Source organism: Macrosteles quadrilineatus, unplaced genomic scaffold (assembly GCF_028750875.1).
Source record: "Macrosteles quadrilineatus isolate MER2022 unplaced genomic scaffold, UCM_ALF_1.0 Scaffold_1__1_contigs__length_201487025, whole genome shotgun sequence".
NCBI lineage: Eukaryota > Metazoa > Arthropoda > Insecta > Hemiptera > Cicadellidae > Macrosteles > Macrosteles quadrilineatus.
In genome coordinates, this window is record NW_026542594.1 from 63,694,588 (window position 1) to 63,709,646 (window position 15,059).

Below are 15,059 nucleotides of genomic sequence, written 5' to 3' on the forward strand. Positions count from 1 at the left end.
AAGAAGCCAACCTAATAATATAATACATTCTGCTGACGCGCGCTAATCTCGTATGTTGTGTTCTGTATACCCAGCACAGTATACAGTATACAGTATACTACATCTCACTGTTACTGGGCAAGTATGATGTATAGTGTTGTTGTGTAATGAGGGATCGACGTTGAAGACTAATTACTCTAGACAGTGACAAGAAGCCAACCTAATAATATAATACATTCTGCTGACGCGCGCTAATCTCGTATGTTGTGTTCTGTATACCCAGCACAGTATACAGTATACAGTGTACTACATCTCACTGTTACTGGGCAAGTATGATGTATAGTGTTGTTGTGTAATGAGGGATCGACGTTGAAGACTAATTACTCTAGACAGTGACAAGAAGCCAACCTAATAATATAATACATTCTGCTGACGCGCGCTAATATCGTATGCTGTGTTCTGTATACCCAGCACAGTATACAGTATACAGTGTACTACATCTCACTGTTACTGGAAAATTATGATGTATAGTGTTGTTATGTAATGAGGGATCGACGTTGAAGACTAATTACTCTAGACAGTGACAAGAAGCCAACCTAATAATATTATACATTCTGCTGACGCGCGCTAATATCGTATGTTGTATGCTGTATACCCAGCACAGTATACAGTATACAGTGTACTACATCTCACTGTTACTAGGCAAGTATGACGTATAGTGTTGCTGTGTAATAAATGATCGACGTTGAAGACTGATTACTCTAGACAGTGACAAGAAGCCAACCTAATATACATTCTGCTGACGCGCGCTAATCTCTTATGTTGTGTTCTGTATACCCAGCACAGTATACAGTATACAGTGTACTACATCTCACTGTTACTGGGCAAGTATGATGTATAGTGTTGTTATGTAATGAGGGATCGACGTTGAAGACTAATTACTCTAGACAGTGACAAGAAGCCAACCTAATATACATTCTGCTGACGCGCGCTAATATAGTATGTTGTGTGCTGTATACCCAGCACAGTATACAGTATATAGTATACTACATCTCACTGTTACTGGGCAAGTATGATGTATAGTGTTGTTATGTAATGAGGGATCGACGTTGAAGACTAATTACTCTAGACAGTGACAAGAAGCCAACCTAATAATATAATACATTCTGCTGACGCGCGCTAATCTCGTATGTTGTGTTCTGTATACCCAGCACAGTATACAGTATACAGTGTACTACATCTCACTGTTACTGGGCAAGTATGATGTATAGTGTTGTTATGTAATGAGGGATCGACGTTGAAGACTAATTACTCTAGACAGTGACAAGAAGCCAACCTAATAATATAATACATTCTGCTGACGCGCGCTAATCTCGTATGTTGTGTTCTGTATACCCAGCACAGTATACAGTATACAGTGTACTACATCTCACTGTTACTGGGCAAGTATGATGTATAGTGTTGTTGTGTAATGAGGGATCGACGTTGAAGACTAATTACTCTAGCCAGTGACAAGAAGCCAACCTAATAATATAATACATTCTGCTGACGCGCGCTAATCTCGTATGTTGTGTTCTGTATACCCAGCACAGTATACAGTATACTACATCTCACTGTTACTGGGCAAGTATGATGTATAGTGTTGTTATGTAATGAGGGATCGACGTTGAAGACTAATTACTCTAGACAGTGACAAGAAGCCAACCTAATAATATTATACATTCTGCTGACGCGCGCTAATATCGTATGTTGTGTTCTGTATACCCAGCACAGTATACAGTATACAGTGTACTACATCTCACTGTTACTGGGCAAGTATGATGTATAGTGTTGTTATGTAATGAGGGATCGACGTTGAAGACTAATTACTCTAGACAGTGACAAGAAGCCAACCTAATAATATAATACATTCTGCTGACGCGCACTAATATCGTATGTTGTGTTCTGTATACCCAGCACAGTATACAGTATACAGTATACTACATCTCACTGTTACTAGGCAAGTATGATGTATAGTGTTGCTGTGTAATGAGGGATCGACGTTGAAGACTAATTACTCTAGACAGTGACAAGAATCCAACCGAATAATAGTATGCATTCTGCTGACGCGCGCTAATATCGTATGCCGTGTGCTGTAAGATGACATTGCATACTTTGTAGTCTATTACACTTTTTCAAAACTTAAGTGTTTCTTTTTGGTTAATTGTAATAATTTAACTTGTCATAAAGGTCTATGATCTAAGTGGCCAACCAAATAAGGTCTTTACCTAATAAATCTTCTTAAAAACGCGATTTACCTAACTCCGTAGGGGTAAAACATTACACTGATGTATTAACATAATAACATAATCATACAGGGCGTTCAGAATTCGTGTCGGATATTTTAGGGGACTATTCCTGGGTAAGAAACATATACAAATATCATATTTAATTTGTCCGGAAGTCCTTAGTTACTCGCACAGTCGCCATTTTGTTTTTTTCACTTTTTCATTGTTTTCTAAAAAGTGGTAAAATATACGATATTAAAACTTTGCACACCCATTTATGAAAACTAGACAAAGCTACAAAAATATTATAACAACTTAAAAAAAAGTGAAATTTACACAGAGACTATCACAAAAAATACATATTATAATTTTACCTAGAGTTAGAATGAAATTTATGACCTCGTATGTTGAATCACAACGCAACAGAAATATAAAATGTATGATTGTGCGCTAAAGGCTTAGAACATTAAAGTCGGCAAAGCCCGGCAGATGTAGATCTGAGGAGATTATGATTATGTTGTTGGGACGGTTGGGGATAGTTTAATGTTGTTTCTCTTCAAATTATATTTCGTGCAACTTTGGTTGGAATAATTTCAATTGAATGGTATTAGATCGTATCTTTGCCTATACATTTCTTCCATGCGTTATAAAGAGTTTAAAATTAAAAAAAATATAGCTTTTATGCGATGACGAGAATAAATTATTGTGTTTGTCAAAATGTATTTACATAAATCAAAACAGATATCCAATTATTAGGCATTCAGTACTTTGACAAAATACAACTTGACACATAGCATATTCAAGTTATAAATGCAAAACGGAGATAAATACAGTAATATGAAGGCGCGAGTTTAGAATGGTGTTTGCTGTTACACTTGAGTCCGAGGAATCTGTGAATATTGCAGTACAACTCTACAGTAGAGCCTGCTGCTCGGGCTCGGCGCTCACTGAGGAATTGAATAACGTATTGCTTTGAACAACATAAATATAGAATCATTCGTATTGCCAGGAAATGTTAAGTATTGGCAATACAGGTCGGTCATAACCATCGATGTATAATAACTCCCTGTAGTTCATGATGTATATTACTGTAGAGTATTATACATCGATAATCATAACCTGTTGAACGCAAAAGTGAATGTTTCACGGAGACAAGTAGTTATAGGTCATATGTTTAAAATCGCATTTTGATCAGTTTATTACAAATTATTCATCATATAAATAACAACGAATATTCGACTAATGGGGTTTTTTTAATAGGCTAACATTTTCAAACTATAGTTATGGTATAAGAGAATCATTGATTGTGCTTCGAATACTGGATTTTGCTCCTTTAAACGATCATAAGTGTCTTATATTTGTGAGATATTACTTGAAATTTGGCTATTGAGTTTTTTATTTTTTTTATTGAAATGGATGAGAAAAATATTCATCTTACATAAAAAAAATACTACTATGTTACAATAATGTAGTATTTGTTGCTACTAGCCTTGATTTTCAGGAATATTTAAAAATTCCTAAAAAAGGAGCAAAGGAAATAAAAGCATGAAATAAAAATATCAATTCAATTAGTGGAACAAAAGTTTGTTCCAAAGAAATAATATTAATTTCCTATAATTGTCGAAGATTGTTGAAAAGCAAACTTTTAAAATGTTAACAAGTTAAATAGTATTCTGATGAAATAACTCGACCTTTAACCCAAGTAATTCTTTAATAGATTTACATTTTCATGGTACAGTACTTTTTGGATATATTAGCCCTAATTATTTTAAATCCCTCCATAGACTTAATTCTTATAAAAAATTTCACTATAAAAAAAGGTACAATACAAGTATAATTTTGTAATACATTTTTGATCACCTATGTACTTTATAAATTTTGTAGAATTTATCTCAGTTATTTTTCTCTTTATTACACTATGTTCTCAAATTGCAATACATGAGCTAAATAGTAATTGGGTAAATTAGTTGAAACTGTTTTAACTTTGTAGCTTGTGTTAAATCTAACATTTGTGGTCAACGGCTAAATGTTTGTTTGGGAAAATCCATGACCCTGCTTAAACCTCATCAACAGTATTAATTTACCTTTATTCCCTCGCTTGTATTAACAACAAGATCTTTCCTGATTGGGTCAACATTTTAGGAAGACGACAAATTAATAATCTTTGATTAGGGTTTATGTTTGAACTTTACGTTACCAATAAAAACGTTTCTCTCGTTTCTTTTTTTGTAAGTCGACAGACACATTTAAATTTAACTAAAAATTTGTTAGACAAACTCTTTTTATTAATAAAATGCTTATTGGTGTAAAAATTGAAGCATGACGATTTTTCTTCCTATCATAAAAATATTGTTCAATGCTTCTCGCCTGCCTGTATAATACACAAAAAATAGATGATGGTACCAAATTCATCTGAAGTTTTTATTTTTACCTGTGAATTTGTTTTTGCTTTTAACCACAAAACTGTATGAATACCGTTCATGTTTTGTTTTAAAACGTACCGTTACTTGAGAAAAATGATGACGTTTTAGTTTCGACCATAAACTTATATCTACAACTAATTCATGTGTCAAAGGGTTAAATAATAACTACTAGCTGTGTGCCCGTTCTACGCACGGGGATCTTATCATAGTCAGTTAAAACCTTCTTATATAAAGCACAGCAGTTGGTTTGCATACTTTCAGATATGCTGACAAAACTATTCCTTCGCAAATACAGTATCTGACAGTTTCAAGCCAAAACTAATGCTTCGCAATTAAATGTCACCCGGATCTTGTTGGTCCATATGTTATATCCAATGATTAAACTAAATAAACGGTATCAGCATTCTGACACATACTTTCTCCCATAAGTTTGTCAACAACCTTTATCATGTGTAAGCGGTGAGAGTAAATATACGGAAATGGGATTTGTACAATTTTGTTCAGAATTTAAAGGACTATAACATAATGGTTAAAAGTATTTAAGGTACTACCTCAACCTCTTAATTTAACACTTTATTCGGGTTGACATTTTCATTATCAAGGCGCTCTTGTCCTTTCCGTGAAACATTGAGAAACAAGGACATTAATGCGTTACCATCATACATACACACAAAAATACCGAACTTAATTAGGGAATCTGCTACGCTTTAAGCATAAAAATGTACATATAAAATTAGTACTTGAAATCTTTGTTAATGCCATAAAATTTGATCATAACAATTTATATTTGCTTGGACCGGAGATGACTCGAAATTCTGTCGAAATGCTATCTGAATCGGTTTGCTATATGAAATGAAGTACAGTAGGCCTACTATAGACGATTTAGATTGGTAATTTATAATAAAAATTACCAAAATAGGCCACGAACTATTGATACATAAAAAACGTTCAAAGTGTTTGAACAATTCATGATGGTTTGCTGAATAAATGTTTTACTAAAATGCGTTATAGTTTTCTTAGCATAACATTTTGGAATCCAGACAGAAAAAGCAAGAATTATACAGTTAAGACATCAATTAAATTGAATTGGCCTACGCCTGTAATAAATAAGGTGCAACACCAACGATAACTAATTTGTAAATTACTGTAATGTGTTGGTACGTAAAAATGATTCTTGCTGCTACTAAAGGTTAAAAGGAAAAGAACCAGTACCGTACCAAAAACCAACGTTTACAGTTAAGAACTGTAGTACAGCCGACCAATTATATGCGTTAATCAAGGTTATTGATCTCTTGGTTTTGGATTTTCTCGTAAAAAGTTATCGGCAATCAAAGTTATTTCCCATTAATTGCTTTATTTGTACACAACTCTTAATGTAAACTTATCGGTGTCAGTTTGAAAAAAAACCTTATACAACATAACTTTCTGTTATTTAATAGATTACGTATTCTCTAAACAATGGTTGCTGGTATATATATTAACATTATAAGGAAATGTGACAAAAATCACAAAACGTTGGGTTTTTGGACGTTTATAATTTTATTTCTTAAGTACCTAGGTAGGCCGTGTATTCTATGGAAAAGTACCGGTATCAAGGATCGTTGTCGAAAGGGTTGTTATAAATAATTGGGTAAGCATACGTACCACACGTACCGAAGAGAAGGGCTATGGGCCTATTGGCTGTATGGTCCAGCGATTGCATCACACGGTGAGTAGGAACTATTGACTTTATATAGTCAATGGTAGGAACAGAAAGTGACACATTGGAAAATCGAGTTCAGCATCATCCGTAAACCTCTGTTACAATCACCCACTGCTGTTGTAATTTTTTGCTTTACACTTTACACAACCGCCATTGAAGAGCCGTCAATGAGTGGAACATTGTTTCTAAGCTATTGGCGACGGTCATTAGTAAATTTAAGTTTCCCAGCCGTATACAACACTGATTCAATCTTGATTCAATGTCTTCTTTCTGGTTATCGAAACTCCAAAACAATTTTATACACATATTTCTGGTTCCTGACCTGGATGATGCCTAGTTATTTAATTTACGGTTACACTATATTATTCCACTTGCGATTAATTAAATCCTTTATGTAATAAATTGAATCTCACTTGTATGGGATTTGCCTTCAAAACGTGATCGGTAATGGTTGTGGTGTTTGTAAACAACATTTGTAAACATTTCAGTGACAGCTAGAAAAAATAATCTTGATCCGAACAGCTGTTCGTTGTTTCATAGATGATTATGTGATACAAATTGGAAGAAAACTTGACAAAAATCGCACAAAACTGCATTTTTGAACGGCCGTAATTTTAATTACAAAGTAGTGAGACCATATTTTAATGGCTAAAGACACTCTCGCCAATCCAGTGAATACATTAAAATGACTTGGGTCTTGATAGGTACTCTCGTTTTCCTGGAGAAGATTGCGTAAATGCCATCTTGAGTGTGTCAGACAGACAGACAGACAGAAATTTAGATGAGACTTGTTTCGGCTTCTTTAATGTATAAAACGTAAAAATAACCTAAAAATTTATGATTCTGAGCAATGTACAGACAAAACTCTAATTTTATTTATATAGATAAATAAATAAATATAACAAATTAGTGACAGAGGAAGAAAATCTACAGACGAAGACACACATTTATAAATAGAGCAATTATTGTCTACGATATTGAGTAGATAAAGATTATGCCGTTCAACTAATGTATGTTTTAATTTTGATGCGGAATGTTTAGAACTATAGTTGAAGTTTAATATTAGTACCACAGGATATGCCATAGAAATAAATATTATCAATAACAGTTCTTATTCTAATAGCAACAGCATTTTGTACACAAGTGTTAATGGCTATTGTCTCGAATTGTCATAGAATGACACACATTACATTTTGTTGTATATACAGTATAACCGTAAATGGTAACATTAGTGTGATTAGAGACATTGTAAGCCCGAGATATTGTCTGTGAGAGTTAGAACCAACAGTGACAGCGAGTGGTTGTTGTAGTACAGTACAAAAGATGTACAAACTTGCCGGGCCACGACACCAGCAACCAGCACCACGCTACTCGCCACTCTACCAGATTACTGTTTGCATTAATTATGGAGCGTTGTAAAAGGCGAGTCAGAAAATTTATTGGATATTCTCTTTGTGAACTGATACTCCCAAACTTTAGTAATCCTCTCAAAACACTTCCTCTGCTATGTTTTGAAATTTGAGAGTGTAAACATGTGATAATCGTTGTTCTGTTGAACACTTGTAGCAATTATAGACATTATAACACTTAACAAATAAAAACCACGTGTTTACAAATAACAGTCAATCAGACTTGAGAAACGATATGAATGTGTTACAGGAGATAATAAATAGGAGACATTATATTTGAGAAAAATATTTGACGCAGTACTAGGGAAATAAATATACTAAACATACTTCAATGGTACTTAGCAAAAATCTAATTTCCGAATCAACAACAAACATTATGTAATTTCAACAGAGACAACAAAACAGTTTAAACAAAGTAAATAATACAGGATAGCGATGTAAATAGCATTACGTGTGAATTGATTTGTCTTTTAAGCCTAATTGCAACGTATAAATTACACCTTTGTCACTGTCACTGCCACATTGATCTGGGACTGAGTGACTGAAATGTAGCAATTTTATCAGTACATTTTAGTTTTGAGTTTTTTAAATATTGACAACTAAAAAAAGCTTATTTTAGTATTATAATCTTAATCTTTGAAACGTATGATTAGTTTGTTTATCTAAACTCGAACCGAATGTTGTTGTTATATTTGTTTGTCCTCAATTATAATTTTATTTACTAATAACTCTAGTATTAGTTTATAAACTTTATATTAGCAAAAAACACTTGACTAAGAACATCTAATAGTGTCGCCTCCAATGACAAGAATCGAAGTATCTTCTTAAAATGTTTAGAAGATATTTAACAACCATAGCCATAGTCTAGTATTCCGTCGTCAATATAGGCGATTCAATTATATTGATATCGCGGAAGATACATATTTGAATGTACAATCTTAACTTTATTTCTTTTACTAACCACAACACTCAAAATTATTACGTTAATTAATGTTAATAATGTAAAAAAAAAAAACAATTGAAACATTTGTCCTTTAATTTAGATGTATAAGTAAACAGTCTTTCGGCAAAGTAACAGTCAACATATTGAGGTTTTTTATAAATGATTATTACGTTATTGTACGTCAGTATAAGTTAGGATACAATTTTAACTAAAAAAACGTTAACGCCGGTTTGTAAAGTGTGTGAAATATTAACACGCCATTGACCGTTGGTGAGTAGGTGTCGAAATGGGCTTGCTCTTGATTTCCCCCGAGCCAGATAAACATGGTTAAAGTACCACCACTTAGCAAAGGGTACTAAACTAAGATAAATGGAAAATAAATACTTTTCCTTCCAAGATCTTCAACTCTGACATTTCTGTTACGAGTATTAACGGAAGTCTTTTAGGCTTTGTGTCAAGTAAATAACCACTGTTTGGATTACGTGTCGATCATTCTATTTTATATTTTCTAATAACTAAATTTGAGAATTTTACTCGTATCAACTATTTAATAATTATTACAAAGTAGAATTCACGAATTCTGTTCACATAATGTGTCCACTAGTTGTGATACCTCAGGGGTCACACAGATTTTTTCAAATAAATTTGTACGCTAAAATCATGAAAATACCACCACGCATAGTTTCCAAAGTATCTAATTGATAAATTATATACGAACTTACCATTAATATGAGCTTGTTCGAATCTGGTTAACACGTTTTTATCTTTTAATTAATTTAGATAAATCTTTTAATTAATTGATGTTTCCGTACATTTTATAAAGGAAAAACTAATTCTGTCCTCAAAGGCTGTAAAATGACCATCAGCTGTGTAAATGGATTTTTTCATCGATACCTACATTTTGTATGTTAAATTAATTTAAAGTAACTATTACAACACACGGTACGGTAAATCTAATTCGATATTATCTTTCCATGTACCTATACAATAATTGGCAAAACTATATAGGTTTTAAATTTTTTTTGCATGAATAAATTTCATTCCATGTAAATATAGCCCTCATTTTATTGGTATATTATATTTAAAACATGTTACAGCATTAAATACCACCACAATAGTTTACGAAACAAGTCTTAAACTGGGCTGTGAAATACACTGTTGATAAATTACGTCAAGTTTTAGCGAACAAGCATTGTAACGAAGTCTATGATTACCAGTCATTCCAGAAATGACCGGGATCAGAGGCACAGTTAATTCAGCAAATCTGACCGATCTGTTATCTGTAAATAATGAGGATAGCATTCACTGAACAACTGCTCTGCGACTGTTCTGCTACTGAATAAAATAAACTCTGTCCTAGACAAGAACTGAAATAAAAACAGTAGATAAACATCATGCGAATTCTTCATGTATGCCTTTAGTATTAAGCTAATAAATTGCTTTACTGACAATTATTGATTGTTAGTTATAATTATTAAAGATTTTTATTAATATTATCATTAACTATTACAATTAATTATTAATTGTATGAGACAAAATTTTACTTCCTTAAAATAGTATTTCAATCAAAGTAGGCTACAACATATTATTGTTCCTTGTTTGTTATTGTTCCTTACTACTAATTATGGTTAATGTCATTATTTTATAAGCATGTTTCACAATTAGTACTGTGGTTGCTTGTGGCGTTCTGTAGTATAAGAACTCAATTTTCTAGCAATCCCTTTTTTTCATCAGGATCAACACTATCCCCTAGCGTTATACAGTGTTTCAATTAAGTATTGAAACAAATCTGGTTTTTTATAACCTAAATAGATAGAAATTTTCAGTTTGTGGCATCGATTATAAAAAAGGTTCTGCAAATTCTTTACATCAAAGACTGTGTGTAGGGGTGACTTATTTTTTTCAAATAACAACCCTTATATTGAGTACAAATCAGTTTGAAGGGGTTTTTAAGACTTAAGCAATGGTGCAAACCTAAAGTTGATATGTCAACCCTAGAGCCAAAATGGCAGGTATTAAAAATAAAAAAATTAGCCATTTTGGCTAGGGTTGACATATGGATTTCAAGTTTGCACCATTGCTTATCTCGATTAAGTATTTTATTTAATCTACCATCGTTCAAGGACTCCATGATGTGTACAGGGGACGGAAACTCACATATTAGCTAGCATATTGCTGGTATGAAATGAAAACATAAAGTAAATAAAACGCAAGCAATGTACAAACTTACAAAGGTGTTTTCGTAAATCCCACAGAAAAGTATTCGGACCGTGTGAAACAGGAGAAAAGAACGTGTACACTAAATTGCACGCATTTCAACCAAAGAAATTGTTTCTGTTTCTGACATTCCTTTGTATTATTTTAGATTGGAACAATTTCGTCGTTTCGTGTAGTAAAAGCCGACAAACACCGAAAGTTGTTTAACTGAACGAGCTTCCAGTTGGAAAGGAGGCTGAATGCCCAACTAAGCTATTGTTTCCACCAAACAGTAACTTCTACAAGACGTTATACCGCTGTGTTAACTTGCGCTCAACAAGGCATTTAATGTGATTGTCTTCAAAGTATTACATTTGGCAAAGATAATTAATACTATCCGTAATTAAACATTTGAAATATACCGGGTGTCCAAAACCACTCGTACACCCCTTTCAAAACGATGGAAACCATTTCTTACAAACAAAAAATAATACAGAACTAGCTAAATTGGGCACGGTCTACCAAATTGTGATAATTTCAAATCCAAAACCACACCGGAAGTAGCTTTTTCAGACCGGAAGTTGACTTTTTTTAAAGTAAACTACCAATTTTGATTACAGAATCGGATTCTACGTTGAAAAATACATAACTTTTGTCTATAACATTTTTTGAAAAAACTTGTTTTCTACCTCTCTATTCCCCCATTAAAGTCAATAATTTTAGGTAATTCTTCTGTCAAAGTTACTCAAAACAATAATAGAGAAAAACAAATAACAAAGATTACATAAAGACATGTCATAAATAGAATCAGCTGTTCATTGTAAACACCTTAGTAATTGAGTAACAGCTGGTCTACACATTGATTAATTTCATTTTATTTAAAAAAAAAATCATTTGTTTTTGCATTAAGGGGTCAAATGTAAAAATAAATTTTAAAAAAAGGAAGCTTAGCAATGTGTAGACCAGCTGTTACTCAATTGCTAAGGTGTTTAAAATAAACAGCTGATTCTATTCATCATATGTCTTTATGTAATCTTTGTTATTTGTTTTTCTCTATTATTGTTTCGAGTAACTTTGACACATGAATGACCAAAAATTATTGACTTTAATGGGGGATTAGAGGTAGAAAACAAGTTTTTTCGAAAAATGCTATAGACAGAAGTTATGTATTTTTCAACGTAGAATCCGATTCTGTAATCAAAATTGGTAGTTTACATTTAAAAAAGTCAACTTCCGGTATGAAAAAGCCACTTCCGGTGTGATTTTGGATTTGAAATTATCACCATTTGGTAGACCATGCCCAGTTTAGCTAGTTCTGTATTATTTTTTGTTTGTAAGAAAAGGTTTCCATCGTTTTGAAAGGGGTGTACGGGTGGTTTTGGACACCCGGTATATGAACAATTATGATCGACATTTAACTTTAAAGCTGCTAAAGAATAGGTCTTTTACAAGGCATACGTATAGTTATAGGCAGCTGTGTGTAAATGTGTTTTTGTACACGTTTAATTTAGTAGTTGCATTGCGAGACTGTACAATTGGCTATACGCCATTTAGGGTTTGTTTTCCTTTAACTCATTATAGGCTTGTAGCCATTGAGTGTTAGGCTACCGCATTTTTCATTGTGAGGGCCCAAACACCTTATGACATGTTTTCATTTCTATGGTTAACATAAGTGGTCACGTATCCGGATATTCCTTAAAGTCTTGGAGAGGAATTTTTGTTTGCTGATCATCCTAAAAAGTCCTACGTAATTAAATTAGTTTGAGGGTTTTAATCACAAAATCTACAGAATATGATTAGTATCCATTACTAACCAGTAATTCTATCTTATACTTGGTTAATATCGATTTACAGTAGTTTTGTATGAAATTAGATTAAGAATGGTAAGAGTTAACGTACTTTTTTGTAGTCTAGTCCTTGCTACATATTTCTGATGTAAGACACATTATATTTTGATAATAAATATTGATACACAATGGGTGAAATAATTTACGATACTATGCTCGTTTAATATTCAATAAGTAATCTGATGTACACATTGCTACAAATCCAATGCTATCAAGTCCCTGTGAAACAATACGCTTTGAAACCCTGTCGCTACCATTATTGGATAATTTGCTTTCTTAGGCCAGCCAAAGACAAGGAAAATAAAGTAAAGCGTAATCTATTGAAATTATTCTGGGTTGAATAAAATTAGTGACTCGTGTCATGATGTTGAAACACTGAGAGGTAATTTATCAAACCTGCTAGGATAAAACTATTGGAAAAGAAAGTTGGAAACTCGTAAGAATCAATGCCGCATCTGAGCTCAGTTACCTACATGAGATCAAGAGGTTATTACATTAGTATTGTGTCCTACCTTCAGCGTAAAAACCATGAAAAATGATGAGGTTTCGTTATTGCGAATTAGACTTTCTCTTTTTATCGTCACTAAGAAACTGATCTGAAAACATCTTAGACCAAGTGCTAAAATGGATCTAACAGCTTCAATCATTCTCATTGCAGTTCTACTAATACTAATAATTAGGGATTATTAGTATTAGTAAGCTAATCAGATAAGACTCAATATTTGAGTGGATTGCAGATACACGACCGCCTGTACGTTCTATAGCTCTTGAACAATACCATTTATATTTGAAAAGGATTGATCATAAACAAGACGTTTGGATATTGCAATAATAATATTTAAATTTATAATTCGGATTTGCCTAAGCAATTCCACCAAATCTGTGTTTGGAATTTCCACTGATATTGAATCTCTCTTTTTGTTTTAGTAATCTAGGCTGACAGGTGTTCTTTTATTGGACTCCTTTTACCAAATATTCCAGTATTTTCTGTATACGTGCAACGTTTTATTTCTTCTAACACCCTTCATTGCCTATTTATGCAATGTAACTGAGAAATATATATGTTTCTTTTAAAATTAGGTAGCGTAGGCCATGTAATAACGATATTAAATGTTAAACAACCATATCAATAATGATCAATCACAGAATGTATTTTTGTTTAATTTAGCGTTTACTACTTATAAGATGTTTAAAAATAATCAATTGATTGGGTAAAAGTAAAGGCCCCGAAGATAAGTATTTGCCATTTAAGGCCCTTCAAGGCTTACGTTGGTATACAATAACTACATTAACTTTTACTTCCGGCTACCAAAATCAAATTAAAAACTACGACCAGCGTTGAATATATCAGAAAAGATTTGACGAAATATTTAGTTTCCCGACAAGCTCAAACTTCCAGTGTCATCTGCGTTATTCAGTTACGCCGTAACATATTTGCTAATGGATGCGTCTCCCCCCCCCCTTACCACCCCTACCACTAAATGATTTAACACGCCATTACTGTGATTTATTGCATCTCCTTTGTGTGATTGGCTCGAGTGATTGACAAAGGCAAGATTAATTGCCAGTTGATGTTTTAGGAAATTGTAAAGATGTAATTTCTTCATTATCTAAAATTTACAACATTACGATATAACCCTAGGCTTTGAACGATACATTTAATTTAGTGACAATAAATTGTTACGTGACACAGTGTTAGCAAAACGGGAGTGCCGATCTCCATCGGCACTCCCGTTTTGCTAACACTGTGTGACCTGTGACACGCTGTGACCTGGTCTCCACCAGGTCAAGTCCCTTCAAACGTACACACCCCCACAGGTCTCCATCGGCACTCCCGTTTTGCTAACACTGTGTGACCTGTGACACGCTGTGACCTGGTCTCCACCAGGTCAAGTCCCTTCAAACGTACACACCCCCACAGGTCTCCATCGGCACTCCCGTTTTGCTAACACTGTGTGACCTGTGACACGCTGTGACCTGGTCTCCACCAGGTCAAGTCCCTTCAAACGTACACACCCCCACAGGTCTCCATCGGCACTCCCGTTTTTCTAACACGTTTATTAAATATTAGCTTAAATGTATGTAATAAATGTATTCCCAAATAAATACAAACATTAACGAACTATGGCACCAATCAAGCATAATTTTATATACTACTTACTTTATAAAGTATAATAAAAATACACACTAATGGATTAAAACGATAAATCAGTCCCTTTACTACTAATTTGCCATTTAAGTGAGGAAACAAATGGAAAGTTGATCTTTTTTTATTTCTTATAAAGTAAATCAT

The 15,059-nt window shown here is 33.3% G+C and overlaps 1 protein-coding gene across 1 annotated transcript in view; it reads left to right on the top strand.

The window, feature by feature from the left end:
* The window catches only part of LOC128997686 (uncharacterized), a 96,940-nt gene extending 82,311 nt beyond the window's left edge, over positions 1–14,629 (top strand). The window contains exon 3 of the mRNA XM_054423342.1: positions 14,552–14,629. Coding sequence (XP_054279317.1) covers positions 14,552–14,629 — 78 coding nt within the window. The remainder of the gene's footprint in view (positions 1–14,551) is intronic.
* The last annotated feature ends 430 nt before the right edge of the window (positions 14,630–15,059 follow it).